The 19,774-nt window shown below is 40.9% G+C and overlaps 1 protein-coding gene across 4 annotated transcripts in view; it reads left to right on the top strand.

Moving 5' to 3' along the window:
* The window catches only part of TBXAS1 (thromboxane A synthase 1), a 228,641-nt gene that overhangs the window by 85,593 nt on the left and 123,274 nt on the right, over positions 1 to 19,774 (top strand). For all 4 annotated transcript variants that reach the window (XM_065680635.1, XM_065680662.1, XM_065680643.1 and 1 more), the window contains one exon: positions 16,028 to 16,124. In XM_065680635.1, coding sequence (XP_065536707.1) covers positions 16,028 to 16,124 — 97 coding nt within the window. The remainder of the gene's footprint in view (positions 1 to 16,027; positions 16,125 to 19,774) is intronic.

The following is a 19,774-nucleotide window of genomic DNA, read 5'->3' as shown; positions in this document are numbered from 1 at the left end:
TAAAAGAAACAATTGCATTTGTGCTTGAAAAATATTTTTACTGCTGTTGGTACACATAAACACCTAGGTTTATTGTAGCCAAAGGAAGTTAATGGGGAGAAAAATACTTCTTTTCTCTCCCCACCCTCTCTTTTGACAGTACTTTGCGTGTAGGCAATTTTATTGCTCCACTGTGTAATGTACTAGCCATTCTCTCTAAAATGGAAAGATTATCTCAAAAATTAACTGAAAAACAGGAGAATCTTAAGCATTCTACAATTAAACTTTCAGACCTTTTTTTTTTTCCAGTTGATGCTTTCAGAACTTTTCAATAGTAACTTATTTTTAAAAATTTGTCTTAAAAAAAAAAAGTCATTAAAAAAAGAAATCCAACAATATTCCTGGCAGAAATGTAGTGTCGTGGTAGAGTGCTACATCTCCATCTGAATGCCCTCATTTAACCATAATTAATGTATTGGTTATTGTTAGTCCCAATGGTTAAATCAAGCTGCTGGAACAAGTTTTGTGAGTTACTTATGCATATATTATCACCAGTTTCTCCTGTTCTCTCTAGAGCTATTGGTCTTAAAAACATAGCCTTTTATGAGGCTGATGCCAAAAGGTGGCATATCATGCTGTTTTGAGGATTAGAGTCTAGTGCTATTGTTACAGTTGTAATCACAATGTGGGCTGCCTGATCATTATGGAACATTTTAAGTTCTGTGTATGAAGACCTGGGGGGTGCAGTTTATAGTCAGAATTTATGGTAAATTAGTTGAGTAATTTAATTCTGGCATGTTTCAAACATACTTAGGTTTCTAGAACATTGCAAATTGATGCTTAGTACTAGTAATGTTGAAGGTATTTATTAAGGAGCTCTTCTTAGCCGTGGACAAATCTTATGCATGGACTATGACCTCCCAGGAGAACCATGCACCTTGAGCTTGTCCACTCTGTGATAGCTGTTGGGTTTGTTACTGTAGCCTCTTGTGACCTGGTCAGGTCCCAGGGTCACGTCCCAGGGTCACTTGTGTTCTAGCAGTTCACAAGCAAAGACTCAAAAGCCCACTGAAACGTCACTGTCCAAGCCCTCAGAGCAGGCAAAGCAATTTGGATGGAAACGTTTGATGCGAGTGGTAAACTCTTTCACATGCAAAGCTCTCTGTCTCTTCTTTGAGACTCCAGACATTGCTCTGGGGTGGCTGAGCTGCAGGCATGTGCTCACTGCTGTGCTTTTTCCAAGTTCCTTTCCTCCATCCCTGACTGCTCCATGACTCCACTGCAGCTGTTCAAGCCAATGTAAGTCAAAGACCTGATGTAATCTTTTACATCTCTGGAAAGAGAGTGTGAAATCCAACCAGATGAAACAGACAATGTTTTATATGCTCTTGGCAAGGCAGCTAAGGACACTGCGTGTCACCTGCACCATGTTTCTGGTCCTTATTCCTTGTACTCAGCATGTGCAAACTGCTGTGGTTGTAGCTTCAGCAAGTGTTTGCATAGAGGGAAATCCCATGGTTGGTACAGCTCCACTGAGATAGCATTAGCTGGATGCAGAAAGGCTATGTGAGATCTGCCAGAACTGTGTCAGCTCCTGAGACTGACGAGGAAAGCAGAGGGCTGGCCTTTGTACCATACATCTCTTAGCATTTGAAGAACCTGGTTAAATCTTGGTCTGCTTCTGCTTGTGAAGGTAGCAACTTTGGCTAGGAGGAGGTCTTGCTTCCATTTGTTCACAGGGAGGTGTTTCACTACCCTGTTTCCTGGCATGCTGGTAGTACAGAACTTGGCTGTTAAAGCATAGTCCTTGTGAGCTCCAGGTTAAGATTATTTGAAAACTGAAGGAGTTTTTTGAAAATGTGCTGCCTGAGGAGCATTTTACACCTCATATACAGCATGGGTAATCTTTGATCTGTACTGCCTGCTTCTTAGCTAATTAATGCTTAAAACCATCATTTTTAAAGAACTGAGATGAGTCTGCTAAACAGATCGCCTCTTTCTATCGCATAACACTCATGATCAGCACCTGCATATTGGACTGTGTCATCCTAATTCAAGGCAGGGGGGAGGAAATATTCTGAGTGACCCCCACAATTATAAAACCTAGTATCTTAGACATAATTTCACCTTGATCTACCCTCTTCAACGTCTATCAAAGCCTGCGTTTGTTAATCTTAACAGGCTCCTAAGTCTGCCTTGTAATTCTCCCCTTCTTCCCATCATTTGGGAAGAAGCAGGCCGAGGGCTTTTGAAAGGCTGAAAAATATGAGGCATTATTTCAGTATAGCAATCCTACAAAAAAGTATGGGAAAACAGCAGTATTGTAGGTTTTGCTGTGCATATTAAATGCTTTCATTAGAATTTCCTGCAGCACCCAGAAATATCAATGCAAACCTGAAGTGGAAACGTACAATATGTAATGTTCAGTAGCTATTAATGGTTTCTGGCTTCACTCGCTATGTATCTGATTATGAACTGCTGTTCCTATTGTCATGCATGGTAATTTTTAAATGAAGTTCCTGAATCATTTCCCCCCACTCTACACGGAGGGAGGAAAATGCATCATCTCTCCCGATGTGTGTGTATGTCCCCTTCCCTTTCTTGGCAGCCTTGGAAGCCAATCAACTTTAAACTCATCTTGCAACTCAGGAGCTCCTCCTGCCCTCCTTGGTCACCCAACCAGGTGCCAGTTAGACCCTCTCTCCTGATGCTGGAGCGTCCTGAGACAAGACTTTTTGGGGCATCTGTCCCTTAGGACACTAAAACATTTCACATTAATAGCTTGGGGATGTCTCTTACTTAGTTTCTTAAAAATAGTCCTGTTTTCCTCTTTGAGGATCATCATGCTTTGCCAGGTATCTATGGAGATGCTTCCAATCAATTGCTGCCTGTTGTCTTTTAATGGTGTTACGACTTTGTTGGCTCTGGGGTTTGTTAGTTTTTTTTTTTACATTGACAACCTTGTCTTGTGAGCTTTGCATTCATACTTCTTGCTGTGATTTCCTCCCCCCCTAAATATTTGCTCTGCCTTTCTTTTCTTTCTCTTCTCTCCATCATCTTCAGCCCTATGGTATTTTTCTTTCATGCTCTAATTTTTATTCCTCCCTGTTTTTCTAACCCATGTTGAGCTGAAAACAGTAACATGACCTGACAATTTTTACGTCATTCCAAGGCTTTTATGTACTTCCATAAATCTCTTCATTACTTTTTTTATTGTTCAGTTGTATATAGGTTTTAGTTTTTCCTCTATCTTATTAGTCTGGGGATCAATTTTAGTCTACTATGTTTTATTAGAAGGGGAACAAAATATCTCCTTTTTCTTCGTTGGTTTAGCACCATCTTCAAATTACCTTTTTTCTCTGTTCGGCTACCTTTCTTCTTTCCCTGGAGAGTCTGCTTTATGTCAGACCTTCTGCTGGTAGTGAACTGGGTATGATTTCATCCGGCACTAGGCAAAAGTATAGCCCACTGCAGAGAAAGGTTTTTTCGGCTGTTATTCTTTTGTTTTTTTCCTCCTAGCTTTAGGAGCATGGAATGAGCTAAGCCACCATTACCCTGGGGACTGTGAGTCTTTCCTTACATTAAATTTGGTGGCTAAACCTGAAAGCTTGTCTTGAAGGAGGATTTATTTTAGTCAGACTGATAAAATCATATTGGTATAATTAAACAGCTATACTAATGTCAAAAAACCTCCCATGCACAGACACAGCCGTTCTGGAATGACACAGACTACATCAGGGAAAAATCCTACCCATCTCCCTCAGCAATTACTGTATCTATAGGGGTGTGCTCCCATAGGAGCTTTTTCTAGTGTATTAAGATTAGTGTATTTTTCTAGCGTATTAAGATTCAATTCATGTCTTGTCCCCGAATCTCCTCTCTCCTCCACGTAAACAAGCCTGAAAATAGTGGTCTGGACGTTCAAGCTGGTGTTTACTTCAGTGTAGTTCCATTAAAGGCATAAAGCCATGACTATTTGAAAATCTTGACCCAATGTTTTTAGGTCTCTGTCATGTTATATAACTTCAACTTTTGGATGATAGTGCCTACTGAATAAAACTAGGCTTTGTACAGCAAATTCTAAGACATATCCAGATGCCTTAAAGTAGTATGCAGAAAAAAAAGTGTGAGTTGGGAGCAGTGTTCTGACTTTGCAAGGGCTAGCAGTAGATGTTTTATATCTTAGCAATAATCCAAGCTTTTCAGTCAATGTCGGAATCTATTTTATTGGAAAAGAATCTTGGCAAGGACACTGGGAATTGCTGCAGAGTCTTTCAGTGTGACATGAGAGGATCTGGGTTCTTTGGGACCTTTTGTTACATGGATCATCTTATGAAATAAAACTCTGTGAAGGGCCAAAGTAAAATCTTATCAAAGCAGCCTAACTATTTCATATGTCCACTGGCTGTCCATTTGACCCAGCAGGAAATAAGCCATGCATGGGGCAGGAGAAAGAGAAAGTAGGTCTACAAGTGCAACATAGAGGCAAATGTTAAAACAGGTCATATAGTAACATAATGTCACGTGGGAAGGTATTTGCCATTAAATATGAAATTAGTTTCTGATAATTTCTGATTTTTTGAGATAGAGAAGTGTATTGCAACATAGGAGAAGGGAAAATTAAGACTTGAAGTACCTAAACTTATTCTTACTGCAGACCCACTTTTTCTCCCATGCCAGCTGCATTTTATATACTTTTGCCCAATGATAATGCAATTGGATTTTTGTTAGTAGAATAGAATAAAGTTTATGAAACTACTGTAATTTTTCTCATGTTTGTTTCCTTAGCAAAATATTTAAACAAATAAACAGTTTCTAAACCTTCAAGTGGACTCTGATACCCCTTTGACACGCCACCGTGTTTATACATACTCAAAGGACTGCTCTGGGAAATTGTGTTCAGTGTATTTCCCCATCTCAGGCCTCTTTTGGGCTTACCATTTTGAGTATTGGATTTTTCCAGGCAGCTGTTGACATGATTGGCACTGGCTGACACCCCCAAAATCCATAGCCTGTCCCATCCTGCCACCTCCTGCCCGAGGAATCCAAGCAGTGGATTGTGCTGAGGTCAGAGGACAAGCGGGTGTTGCTAGCAGCGCTAAAACTGCCATGCAGGCAGCATTGCATATTTAACTGCAAGGTCTCTGCTGCACTAAAAAGGCTGCAGGTGAGGAGAGCGCAATCAATAATTACGAATATTAAAAGTGGTGCCTTCTCCTGCTTTCCTGCCTTTATCCCCTACCTTCTTTGCCTACAGGACATGAAGCATCTGAATTCCCCTGACAATTGCTCATGTATTTACATTTTTATTTGCTTGGTTTATAGCAAGGTTGTTCCAGGTTTTGGGAGGGGCAGCTATCAAAAATGTACTGCCATCATGTTTTATTGTTTCAGTCCATTTTTCCCTGTGAATGCAGGTGGGAGTTTTTCAGTGGGTTGGTTTTGTGGTTTTGCTTCTCTTTCTTCTAAGCATTTATAACCCTTTTATTGTCAGTCTTCAATCATTTTTGATAGATCAATATATTTACTTCAGTGACGGTACATCCTACAGTTGTGCTAGGAGGGTTGGGTGTTGTTTTTTTTTTGCTTTGTTTATAGGCGTTATGAATAGATTGGGTGGGCTGTATCTCTGCTGTACCTCTGTTGTTGCTTGAGGATCAAATCACTTGATCTTACCCCAATACTTGTATATTTAGAAGGAATATGAAGTGTTTACGTGTGTCTGCTTTCAAATCTTTTCATTTTGTCTTTTTCTATGTAGATTTTGAGCAGTTAAAACTGCAATTTTTGATTCAGAAATGTTCTCAGATATCCCAAGTACGAATGCTGATGTTTCATGTATACACAACTATCTGGAGGGAAGGGCTTTAGGAAACTGCTCCAGCAGGCTCCAGAGATCCAGACAGTTTGAGGAGTAACAAAGGAAAGTGTTGTTGGACAATAATGCTTACTCGGACGACTCAGAAATGAAGCAGTCCACTGGAGTCCTGAGGTCTTCAGCCAAGCAGCTGTCAGCAAACCAAAGAGAAGAAATCCCTGAGCCTACATCTCACTCATGTCCCCAGGCAGCTAGACAAGGGGCCCGGGACAGCTGTTTAATGCAGCTGTGAAGAGAGTTCAAATGCGTGCAGTGCACATGTGGGAATTGGCTGCCAGTGTTGGTGTGATACGCTGCACCTTGGCCGGCCATGAGAAGGAGGTGGGTGAACAGTACCTGCTGCTCCATGGGGGAAGGGTCCATTCATGGAATAGGTGCAGGCGCAAAGTACTCTTCCCTTCTCTGGGTTTTGGGTTGTTTCAGGATATGGTGATGTATATAACATTTATTATACAAACATACGCGCACACAAAAAAAGGAGCAGTGAGAAAAGTGTGCTTGTTACAACTGATAACATGTACAGTGTGGTTAAGTGGAAAATAGGTCAACTAGGCAGTGCTCTCGCTAATATTACTGTTTGAAACATGATCTGTGGCTTATGGCTGCACATTAAATATTGGGAAAAATCCCTGAATGTGCATGGGTTTCAGAGAGGTTTAATAATTTAAACCAGGTGAGCATATTAGATGCTTATAGGATGTTGTCCCCATAGTTGCCTTAACAGAGCTATATACATCCTGGTTTTCAGTATGCACTTTTTCAGGCTGAAATAATTTGCCATGTTATGAAAGTCATGACTCAACTACTTCTCAGCAGCCTGTTGTCCATTTGTAACAGCAGATTTTCCTGGAAGTCATTACTTTGGAGTGCCATTATCAGCTGTACACATCACTCCTGCTCCTCTTGTCCTTTTGTGGTGCAGATTTGCTCGTTGTTGTTAGTGAGGATGTTACTGCTGATATACAAGCTATCAGGTTTTTCCATTCTTTTCTTCCTTTTCTATCTTTGTTGAATTGTAGTTTCCTTTGTCTTCTGCGTGGTGCACTGAAAGAGGTTAGGAAATTTATCATGGTTATTTTTAATGGGTTTTTAAAGTCCGGCACAACATGGATTGAATTGATTCAGGAAAATTTCCTGGATCTGCAGCATTTTCTACTATTAAAAGTATTCTTATCATTTCAATTTTTCTGTAAGAAAATACATCAATTTTTTCCTTCTAGCCCTATAACAAAGCCCTGCGTTCTAATGTTTCCACATGGTCAGATATTAGCCATTTCCCTAGATAATTTAGTTTGGTCATGTGTACGGCTAGCATTTTTATTGCAAAGAATTCTGCTAGTGGTTTCATGATAAATGCATAAAGCATTGGGAAATTATTTTTATTGGAGGCTTAGCATGCATTTAATAATGCATTAACAAAATTAAATGATTCTGTGCGTGTGTGTAAATCTTGAGAATGCATAGGAAATGCACACACTGCCATAGGTATGCAAGCGTTTTAAAAAATGAATCTTTCCCGTGTGCGTTTTGTATTCCGTAGCATAAAAAAAGTACATTTCCAGGAGCTCAGTAGGTGGTTGCTATCCTTTCTTTCTTTGTTTCAACATATTTTTTTTTAAGGCAGATCGGGAAGGAAAAGCATGTCCCAGTGACTATCCCCCTCGTGGCCAGTCTGACAAACCTTTACTTGCCTGAGTAAGGCTTTACAGGGTTGGGTGGGATCTGTGCCTTCATTGTGCACGAACAAGATGAATGGGTTGCCCATTGCTTCCCACTTATGAAACCCTGCTTTCATTTGCTTAAATTTCAGATATCCTCAGGCTGTTAGCCAAGACCCAAGTGTCTTGTTTCTTATTCAACAAAACAATGTATGCACGTGTAGTTACGCAAAACTCAATTTGACTTACTCATTTCATCATGTGATGTTTATGATGCAAAAAATCAGTACCTTGTGTCCTATTTATTATTGAAGGATTAAAATATTTTAATATTAAACCAATATTATTTCAGATGTGCACGCATCTGCAGTAACATAAACAAAGCAAAAGCATAAAAAGGGATAGTGTGCAATATATTGTAAATCTTTCATTGATTTAAGATCAAAATGCCAGTAAGGAGTAGACTGGAAGAAAACTATGTAAAAATGAAGTATTGTATTGTATAAACAGAAAGAGCCTACTGATTTTGAATGCCTCTGTGATGAATGCATCTTTTGAAGATACGGATGAGGACATGACTTTTTAGCAGATAGGGATACCCAGTGTTTTCTGAAAGCCTTTTCTTTCCTTCAGGGCTGAAATGGCTAACCAAAACTAGAGATGTGAAAAAATCCAGTCTCTCTTGAGTCCTGGCCATGAGAAGTAAAGTGTATATGAGATGAAGGTTGTAGAAATGCAAACTTACGCATGGCTTTTCTTTGTACCCCGATGTCAGGTCTTGGGAAGGAAAAATAATACAAAACTCAGTTTTATCATGGTCAGAAGTGCTTTACGAGAGGCAGAAGTCAAATCACACAGGTTTTGTTTTAGTTACCTTGAAGCGTGTTTGCTTATATGGAGTTTAGTTATGGGCATGTAACTAGCAACTTTATTGTACTTGTGGTTTTATTATAGTCAAACTGTTCTATAGCTTGCTGTATCTTATGATGTCATAGTATCACAAATTATATTTAAAGCCTTTGACCTCCTTACTGTTTCACTTTTTCCTTATGGTCCCACATATGCTCTCCCCTTTTTGTCCCTTGTCCCAGAATTTTCCTTGGAACCTACACCACAGCACATGCATGTTCTCCTGATTTCTGGGACACTGAGAATCCTCCCTGACCTCACAGCCACCCTTTGCATGGGTACCCCTTGCTCTGCCAGAAAGCAGCCCTGCGCTGCATGCCCCTCTTCTGTGTGTTACCTTAGCCATATTATGTGATATAGCATCACATCATATCCCTCATCTTCAAATGCACTGCTCTGTCTCCATTCATCATGTACAAAATGGCTGTAGCTCTGCCAGAGTAATACTGTCTGTTGTTTCTCAGAAATTGCTTACCTGTCTGTCAAGGGAAGCTGCTTAGAGCTCCTGACTAGAAATCAGGATAAGCACTCGGCAGATCCCTCGCCCTCCCTTACATGGAAAAAAAAGATGGAGAAAAGGCTGTGCTTGTTTAGCCTGAGTAACATTGTCTGCTTACCCTCCTCAGCCATCTTGTAGCCTTTATTTTTCTCACTGTACCGATAAAGATAGGTATCATTGTTGAATATAAAAAATAGACTCACACAAATGAACACCGTGTAGACGGTAGCAAGTAAAGTTTGGAGATGCAGAAAGTTTGCCATCTCCCAGAGGTAGCCTTGCCTAGAAAGAGTAATCCAGTGTACTGGCAATGGTGACCTGATGGTTTTTCTGTCAGGGAATGGCAAAGGAGTATTTTGGTAGTGAATTAGGTGTGAAGAGCCCAAGATGAGACTGCTCTCAGGCTGTATCTGTTTTGCAAACCCACAGAAAGGCTGGGCAGAGAAATATGCTGAAACCCACAGGAAATGTCTGCTGCACCATCACATGAGGTCAGTGAGGCATACTGTGCTTTAATGAGTGCAGACAAAACAAGCTTTGGTGAAAATGTCACAGTGTAAACATGGGTAACAAAACACAGACTAATACAGCCCAAGCCTGATGGGAAAGGCCATGGGAAAAGATTTAGAAACCACCTTCTCGCACTCTTGTGGAGGTCAAGAGCTGTGAGCGCTTTCAGCGTCACCCAGTAGCCGTAGCGCTGTACATCCAGGTGTGGGAGGGGCAACTGGTTTCTTATTAATTTAACAGTACTTATAATTTCCAATAGCATCCTATAAAAGCAGTAACCTATTTACAGCTTTCATTGAGCATTAATGAAGTGGAATACTGATGCAGCTAATCAGCGCTAGTGGTATGATGCGAGCACGCAGCACGGTGGCAGTGGTGGCAATCATCTTAGCCCAGTTGCCAGGATAAAAATAACCCCCAACCGCCCTGGGAAGCGGCAGCTCCCCAGCTGTGGAGGAGCATAGCCCAGAACATGGATCTCCTGCAGCCCACCTGGAGCAAGAGCAGAATCCATTCTGTTATCCATGTCCATCCCTGTTGCTGCTTCTCTTTCCAACCCCTGAACGTGGGCATAATTTTGTATACTTGCATTTGGATCTGGACTCAGATTTCCTCAGAAATGGACACAGATTGCCAAATATGCTTGTATAATTGAGAGGTGGTTTTTTTTTCTTTCTTTTTTTTTTTTTTTTCCTCTTCATGGCACTTTGTGAGCTTAATTTAATCCCTGTCATTCCTTATATGTGGGTAAATGTCATCTACTTCATTTCATGAATGAATTAACACAGCCATGCAGAGTCTGCGTTTCCTGCGCTGCTCACTTGGAAGGGGGGGAAGGGATTAGTAAATGTGTGACACCCTCAAGTTGTTAAGCCCCGGCTGGGATTAGAGATGCCCAGAAATAGATCTTGTTTGCTCCCTGGTGTAAGGTACTTGAAAGAGTCTACCAGCCCTACACCTTGTAGTGGCCCCAATCAGCCCTGCTTCTCCTTATTGTCAACCCTTAAATATACTACTTTCATACCATGAGTCTCTTACTGCACCTGACAAGGGAGGAGCTCCTTTAAAAATAGCTGTGCTTTTAGTGGTGCAGAGAATATAAATAATCCTGGAATTTTCTTCCTTTTTTGATACTTCCTTAAGCATGTCAGAAAGCAGAGGTCTTTTGGCAAGGTGCAAGTTTGAGATAGCGCAGAGGTTCTTGGTATGTAGAAGATAGCATTTTTAATCTCGGGTGCGTGGACAAAGAGGTGGAAGCATAGCAATACAGAGCGGCGCAGAAAGTGTGCGCTAGTGTCTGCGCATCTTGTTACATGATATTTTTAATACAGGCAGGAATTAAATTAATAGTTCTGTGTACTTATTTTAAAGCTTTCATGACACGGAAAGAAGTGTAGTTCATTGAAAAAGGAAATGAGGGACAATTTATTCTTAAATAGAAAGCACTGTGGCCATGTCTTCTTTCTCATGAATTTACACAATGGTTTGGATTAGTTTCCGACTGAGGCGTGTGTCTGTGTGTTGGCAGAGCTGTGCTTGGAAACTTCTCTGTGCCTGATAATGCTCAGTGCTACTGGGGCTTCATTTTTATGTCCCGTAATCTCACCTGTTTCTAGGGTATTGTGGGGTTTGGGGGGGTTGTTTTTTTTTTCCTAAGTGGTGATGTTCAGTTCTCAGTCAATCAATCCAGAGGTACTCAGCTTGTCAGTGCTTTATAAAAATAGTCCAGGAAAGGCACCCTGCCAGGTAGAGTCACAGCTTGGAATGCGAAAGTGGCATGGCAGTGAGCTCCTGACTTTCCAGCAGATTTCCTGAAGAAAGCTAGTATGGGATTTCCAGGTGTACATGGCAGCTGAGGAACAATGTTCTCATATGGTGTCAATTCATGGCTCCTCCATACCTCCTGTCCCCTTGTCCAGCAGATAGAAAACTGAAAATTGAGAACACTGTTTGTTTTCCCCACTGTTTGTCACTCCGGCTTATTTAAATTGGAGGCTCCACAGACCTGGAATGAGCCATCTAGTTATGTAAAGCTACTGCCAAGTTAGAGCCCAGGGACCTTGGAGGTCTCTAGCTGCTAATATAACACAAATAATAATGGGACTTGCAGTACCTGACAATTTTTTTTGTGCCCTTGCCCTTTCCCTTCCTCCCAAAGTAACCCTTTCCATAAAGATTGCGGTTGGGCTTTACAGGTGTTCATTCCTTATTGCTTAGACATACAGGGTCTGAATTGCCTGCAAGAGCTGGAAGGGGACAGTGCTCATGACAAATCAATTTGCTGATATCTGAAATAACTAAGCAAGTAACACCAGGCTTCAGTCCTGTTTTAAACCAGCAGTGTGCTGTTTGTTTTTGCGTTTCTCTGCCTGCAGTAGATGGGTGTCTCTAAACAAAAGAGGCAGGGTGATTGAGGAACTTCTTTTTAAGGAAATGTCTCCTAAGAATATTAGCCTATTCCCCTGTTTCCACATTTGCATGCCTCTCCTTCACACACCCCCCCCCCTTTTTTTGGTTGCTTTTCTTTACTCTTCCCTGAGGAAGATAGAGATAATAAAGTTTTCTATTGCCATTTAGCTTTCCAGATGATCTTTGTGTACTTTGCCAGACTGCAGCATAGAAAACAAAGTCTCATTTGTTGCCTACCAGCATATACGTGTTTTATGAATAATGTGATGTATTTGTAATACATGGGACTGATAATAGATAGGGAGATCAAAGTCTTCTGTGAATTGACAGCAGCACTATAAACAAGGTGAAAGGGTTGCAGGTGTTTCCCACACAGGTGTTATACAAAAGCATATGGCCCTTTGCCATGATTTACTGCATGCACACTCCATCTTTTCCTATGTGGCAAGGCAGCGTTGCTGTGAGCTTTTCTCAGAGAGCACAGCCATGGCTCAGGAAACATTGACAGCAGATTACTGCAGTGTAGCCAGAATGATCTTGGGGACACAGAAAGGATAATGCTAAATTGGTCCTCCAAATTAAACATAGCTGATTGATCATCTGCATTGCCTAAGGAACTGAAATCTGTATTCCTGAGGGGTCCCTTGCAAACATTGGAAACAGATGATGTGCTTGGGTGTTGCAGGAGGTGTCCAGTGTGCCGCTTGTGTCACTGCTCCTACCTCAGCCTATAGATGGACTTGTAGACATCACTTATCTCCATGTTAAGCTACCTTCGTGGTAACTTCTTTGGCCATGACCATGGCAGACACTAGGAGTTGGACTGGGACACCTGTGCTGTATCTCTGCAGAAAGCAATGGTGGTGCAAGCCCAAACCAGCAGAAATCATTGATAGATTGCTGTTTATTCTTGCAAATTGAAGAAAAGGCCTGTTTATGAAATTACTAAAGAGAACTGCAATATCTTGGGTGAAACCTGAATGTAAGTCTCTGCCCTTTTCATCAATTGCCGTAAGACTAGTGCTTGTCTGCTTTTACAAACGAAACTGCTGCAGTTGAGTGTGTCAGGTGTTTGTATCCTCTTTAGTTATTAAAACACTCTGGATGTAGATTAACTTACTTTGCTCAGTATACTATAACTTAACCATGTCTTGACCTGCAAGTCCTTCGTTAAACACACTGGAGGTCAGCCTGCTTTTTCTGCAACTTCTGAAATGTATTTTTACCAGTACGATGGTGTTACAAACGATTCCCGTGTGGACAGAGTTGTATCTCTCTGAGGATGCCATACTACTATTCATGCATTCTTGTTTCTCTGCAGGAATGAGCTAGATAGTCCCAAGTGTTTGCATTATACCTGGAATAAATATTACGAAGGTTTGGGTCAGGCAGTGTAATGGTATTGTATCACTCTAGGTAAAGGCAGGACTTACGTGTGTGGACAAACCCTGTGAAAAGATTAACCTAGAGAAAGTTAATAAAAAGTACTGTCCTAAATTATTCATGAATCCATTTGTAATGTACTTGCTGGGAGGCTTTTGTTTTTCTCAAACTTTTATTTATTAAAATCTGACAAGAGTATCGGGTTTTGTTCAATAATAAATCTAAGCCCATGTGAGACTGGTGATATCCTCATGTAGTAATACAGAATCAAAATGAAGTTACATGGCAGGGGTGAATATGTTATTTACTTGGAAAGAAGAGATTATTGTTCAGGAGGATTTTATCTTTTACTTACCGTTTCAGAACAAGTGGGAAAAAAACCCCACAAAAACTAGTTGGGAATAATTTCTTGGTTTGTGACTGAGGCCTTATTTTGCAAAGGATTTTAAATATATTAAAGCTCAGTTGAACATCTTCCTGCTGGCTTTGCAGGTTCTGGACTTGTTTGCTAAATAAAATAGCTCAGATGCTTTTGTTTCATGCTTAGCTCTGTTTGTCCTGTTTTGTTAACTTCAAGGGAAGATCATGGAAGTCATGCTTCTAGCCTGTGGATTTTGACTTGCAAAGCATGTCCATACGCACAGTCTTCTTTTTGTGCCCTAGAAAAGGTTAGAAAGATTATATACAGAAAGTAGAGCAGTCGGAAAAAAGCCAGGAAGAGAGCTTTTGCTGTTTGGGATACAATAAAAGATGATAATCTGTGTCCACTTTGGAGCAGGCATTCTTTAAAAGCAGGCAGAACTTTGTTTAAAAAACAAATTTTTTTTTCCCCAGTATTTTCAGTTTATTAATTTTTGGGGATTTTTTTTCCCCATTCTTCTTCTCTGCCCTTATTTATAAATGGATAAAGACAGGAAAAAGAGGTGCCTATAGATAGTCAATAAAAAAGAAGGAGCTTAGCTGTGGAAGCAGAACTGGGAGTTTGGGTGACTGGTCCGAGTTGGAGAATGATGAATAGATTTGTTTACATAAGCTTGGCTTGTGAGTCATTTTCCCATAAAAGCAGCTCGAGTGAAAGATGCTCCTGTCCCAAATTTTAGTCCTGAGTGCTTTCGCACACAGAGTGCACTGTGACATAAGGACTCCAACTGTGATTACTGCCCTCTTATTCCAGTGGGCTGGAGCAGGAGCTCTGCAACCTCCCAAGGCTGAGATAAACTAGAAGTGTCTGTCTCTGTCTCACACACACATGTGCTTTGCATAATGCCTCTTGGTGGTCAGAGTTAAGCTATCTGGGTATCTTCTGATTCAGATTTGGAATCTGGTAATAGCTATTTGGTTCCTGTGAAAAGCTGTGCGTTGGAAGACCATCAGTCATTAATTACTAAATGAGACCAGGAACTCGGTAAGCTTGGAGAGGCGAAGAGAAAAGCAATGTGTGAGTGTGAGAGGTCAGTATTCGTGGCTGGGTAGGTTTGGAGAGTGGCACAGGTCTTTACCTCTAATGCCAGGGAAGTCATACAAAGTACATGCAGAAGGGTCACGTAGGGCATTATCTGCTTTTACCAAAGACTGTGATCAAAGCAGTCTTTCTTATGCACCTATTAGGAATCTAGAGAGAAGTTTGACCATTAACAGACAGCTACTTTGCTGTGGCTTACCAAACTGGAAGAGGTGAAGGTTTATTTTAATAGACCACCTGTATCTAAGGTACAAGTGGAGCCTACGGATTGGATTTGGGAAATAAAAGTTCCCTTTGCAAACCCACCAGAAAAGAAAAGAGCATCTCTTCCTTCCTGAAGAAAACTACTTTGTTGTTCTTTCCTGTCGTTTGTTGCGAGTTTTGGTTGAACAGGGGTCGAGGTGGACGGTTTTGGAATCGAGATATCTGACTTGTTTGCCCTCAGTGAAATCAGTGCTGCTGCAGCTTCATTGCCATGGGAACCTCCAGTTGCTAAATTTAATTCAGCCCAGGGTTTGCTTGTCTGTTCTGTTGCTGCAATGTAGACAGGTGATAAGCAATATATTGATATTAAGCTAGATCATACTAAAATGGTTAGGCAACAGTATTACCACAGTATTGCAGCATCTGTGGTATTGCTACTGTGTTCTGCTCTGAGCTGCCTGTCCCTCCTGTGCCTGCCTTCAGCCCACTCTGTCCTGTCAGAGCAAAGGCAGCACAACCTGTGTAGTCTTTCTGGTCCAGCAATCGGCCAAGGTGGGGACCGCAGCAACCTTTGCTTGCTTGTGGTACTTCTTTCTCTTCCTGTAGAGAAGATGAGCCTGGAGTGCCCATGGGAGTTGGGGAGAATGCTGCTGGACAGGGGCCCTCTGCACCCTTACGGTCTGTGGGGTGGAGGTAGGTCCCAGGGCTTTGCCATGGAAAGACATTTCATGTGGCTAACTGCAAGATAATCAGTTCTGTAGGTCTGTTGTGATTGTTCAGGTTGCTGGTTTCTGATGTTTTGCCTCTCTGTAGTTTGGCTTAGTGATACTAAATCACTTTATACGGAATTCACAGTGAACATAGAGTGTGTAAACCTTTACTTTAAAATGTTGGCTGAGTATTGATTAATCAGTAAGAGGTTTTAAGCTGTTTTGTTTAAATTCCAGGACTATGCATTTTAATTTAATAGTTGAGAAGGGATGGGAAAAGGTGCTGCTTTACCCAAGAGAATGTGTTTAATGTGATACTTGTTCATGGCAAGCGTTTTCAAGCCAGAAGAGGTATCTCAGGGAAGGAGATGGTTCTCTGGCAGTTATTATCTGTTAAAATGACTCTCTGCTTTCTTTCTTTGTTAGGTATTACATTGGTCGCCAGATGTTTGTGGTGGTGTCCACACCAGAGATGATCAAGCAAATCCTAGTGACAGACTTCAGTAATTTCACCAACAGAACTGTAAGTAGATAAAAAGGTTGGCTTTGTGGATGGAGTTGGTAGTACTGCTAATTTTGATCTCAGACCAGAAGTGACTGCAAGGGAGCTGGAAATAGAGATGGAAAAGTACAGCATGGTTCAATAAGACTTCAAGCTATATAAACTAAACATATTCATTCAGTCAAAGACTCCTGCTACCAGGATATTCTGAGGATGAAAGAGAATGTCCTTAAAAGGGATGCACTGCCCTTGTGACTAAAGCACTAGATGGATGCTGAAGAGAGGGTTTAAATATCCAGTTTTGCAACTGACCTCCTATGAAATCCTGGGGAAATCACTCACCAGCTCTCTTCCTCAGTTCTCAGTCTGTAACATGGGGGCAGCATCACTTGCTTTCACCCACCCATGGTGTCTTCTGTGCTTTGAGACTTTCTAGGGCAGGAGCAAGCTGCTTTGGACAGGGATTTGCCTCCCACAGCTAACGTATGTTGCTTTGTCATACTTATCACTCAGAAAATAATAAATAGCAAAGAATGAAGCTGGAGTTAGCAAGAACTCATACATATGCCAGTATATGTATTAAAAAGCTCTTTTTCAAGTACTGGTTAGAACAAATAATGAGAGGTAATGTCCAGAGGGATCATGAAGATTTCTAGCAGTTCCTCGGCATGTTACAATGAAATACTGTCATTGTGACCACACACTGCCTCAGTGCCATCCCTTCCCTGCTTCCTCCTGGTCCCTTTGTATGCTCAAACCCACTCAAACTCACATGTATTCGGGAGGGTTGTTTGTGCCCTCAGGGAAAATTTCATCTCTGGTTAGCTGTCTCCCCTGCCCCTCTGATCCTCTCTGCAACAAGTCAGTCTGTTTGCAGACTGCTTGTCTCCTTTGCTTGCTTCTTTTGGTACATGAGGTTCATCTTGTGACTACCTGTATCTTACTTAATAACCACTTGTACCAGTCGCCCTCTGTTCTATCTGTAACTCATATCTGAATGAAAGGATCCCAGTGTGCAAGTTTCTTAGCCTGAAGCTGTGTGTGTGGCAAGGGTCTTTTCCCCATTCATTTTTTTGTTGAAGGTGTTTCCCACCACTTCCGTTCTTCCACCCTCAGGAAGGAGGCCTATTTCTTTGTCTAGAACTTTTCCCATGCTTTTCTCTTGTATATTTGATAGGAGTAAATGTATCCAGTGTTCCTAGCAGTAGCTGATGCCCAAATAACACCTCCCTGAAATTACAGAGTATTCCTTTGAGGGTACATTCAGATATTTGTTGTTCTCTTAATTTTAGTCACCTCTGTCATTTGAATGTATCTGTCTGTGCATTGCCACCCTTCCTAGTTTGCAAAATTTTTCTTGGTCAGAGTTTATCTCACTTTCTTGTAGCTGTACCCCCATCTGTCATGGTCTGCAATAGTTGCGTTCCTCTCTAGAATTCAGGTGGGTCAGGTCACTGTAGCTAGTGTCTCTCTCTCTTCTTTTCTTTCTTCATCAGGGATCTGTTTAAGTATAGCTGCCTGTGTAAGTTCATATCTTTCCCTTATTACTTGACTGTTCCCTGAACCATTTGTGGCTTTTCTGCACAACATCCTGCTCTATCGATGAGGCACAGGCTGAGACACACCACTGCCACTAACCAGAAAGCCCATGGCAGATGAGAAAATTTTACTCCTAGCCCTCTCTTTAACAAAATGAATTTTCCCCCTGTGCACTGTTGCTATTTCTGGCTTGCTGAATGCCCATGAGTCTAATTCAAATGAACTTGCTTCATCTTACATGCTTTTATCTGCTTGTTCTATGGTCCTCTCACACAGCTGCAATCTTTGAGCATTGCTATTTCTCACTTTCCACTTTGTTCCCCCTCTTCCAGCCATTGCTTTCACTTACTGAAGGTAAGCAGCCTTCTGGTTTGGACTCCTTCCACATCTAACCCAGGGATCTTTTTCCCCTCTTGAATATTGACATTCCTCTCTTGAATATGCCTCTCCTCTTTATTTCTCAATCGCATGCTTTTTGTTTCAGCCTAAAGCCTGGTTTTTGTTGTTTAATAGTTGTTGTTTTTTTTTAATTTAGTTTATGAGTGTCAGTCTTTAAAGGCAAGAAGGAGGGGAAAAGGGGGTGAGACTGCTGAATTTGAACAGGCCTTGGGAACATTCACTGTGCTTTTATTTACATCCCCACTTCCCCAAATGCATTTCCAAAATCAAGATTTGTACTTCATCCACCATAGGTGAAATGTGATTTATTTAACCCAGAATGCCACAAAGAGTGATTATTCACCACACTCTATAGCAGTTGTAGAATCATACATTAGCAAAGTGTCACTGAGTTGCAGGATGTGCAGGACTAATTCTCAAAGCTAAGTGCTAGAAAAAGTTTCTGTTCCATGTTTATTTAGCTCCTTTTTCAATTAATCTTGAAATATGTCTATATTAGATTAAGAGATGATGGGAAACTGAACTTGTGAAGGGTTGCAAACAGTAGATGTACTTGATAGGCTGAAGTGGGTAAGATGATGATTCAGTGAACTTTGGGCTTTTATTAAAGCTGTCTATAATGTGATAGTCTTGCCTTTGAGTGTTCATTTGTGCACTTGCAGGCTGCTTGCTGAGAAGTCATCAGAAGACCTTTATGGAATCAGGGTAGTTTTAATCTGCTGAGAGGACTCTCTTGGAGCCTTGTGTACTGTCTCTGCATCCGGAGAGACCTGGACCACTTCTACTTCTCACGTTGAACCTACCTGCTCGTTATATAGACAAAGTAGATGTTGCCTGTGAACAGAAGCCAAATTCCATGAAATTATGCTTCCCTTTGGTATTATGCGTGTTCCATCTTGAGTATTTGCATCTTTTGAATATTGCTGGAAAAAGCCTTTTAGGTGCCTTTGCCCTTTTCTGTTGTTTCTGAGTTACTGATTAGTAATTCGTGTGACAGAAGTGTGTGGTGACTGCAGATCAAATCTGCATTAAGATTCACTTCCTTTAGAGCAAGTAACAAAGTCCAGCATGCAGGGTGCTATTCTCCTGTAGGCATGAGGTATATTTATTGTTAGCTGCATAATCACAGGAAAGTAATAATGATATTCTACTTTTCCACTTAATTTTGACTTGATCAATGTGAGCATTGTAGCCATTAGAAAACAAAAATTTCTCCTGTAATGTACCTTCATACTTGAGGCATACAAAGCCTTTTCCTTATGTTTTTAATTATAGTAGAAGAAGAAAAATGAAAATTAGCTTTAGACCTTCTGCCAAAAAAAAAAAAAGAAATAGAATTAATTTTAATTTAGATTAACCATGGAAACCTCAGCCAGCATTCTAGGCAGTGCTGTGCTGCAGTAAATTGTACCTTTTTCTCACAACTACGTAAGTCATCTCTTGAATGGAACTTTTCTTCTAAGAGCACTAAGACCATTTTTAGCTGCGTTACTGTGTTATGAGTGAGATAGGTTTGTGATGTTTGTTGTATTCTGCCAGGCAGGATAATGATATGTAATCTGTTTCAGATTGTTTTTAATTTCTGCATTGAAAATTTGTTTTGAATTAGTACTTGAGAATCATTAAAGTGCACTTTTAAAAATGTAGGAGCAGAATTTTAAGCGGAAGCAATGTGAAAAGAGACATTACCTGGTATGTAATTTAAATGATTCAGAAGTTGTAGGCCACAGTAC

This window comes from Lathamus discolor, chromosome 1, assembly GCF_037157495.1.
Source record: "Lathamus discolor isolate bLatDis1 chromosome 1, bLatDis1.hap1, whole genome shotgun sequence".
Classification (NCBI taxonomy): domain Eukaryota; kingdom Metazoa; phylum Chordata; class Aves; order Psittaciformes; family Psittacidae; genus Lathamus; species Lathamus discolor.
This window is presented reverse-complemented; position numbering and strand designations above follow the sequence as displayed.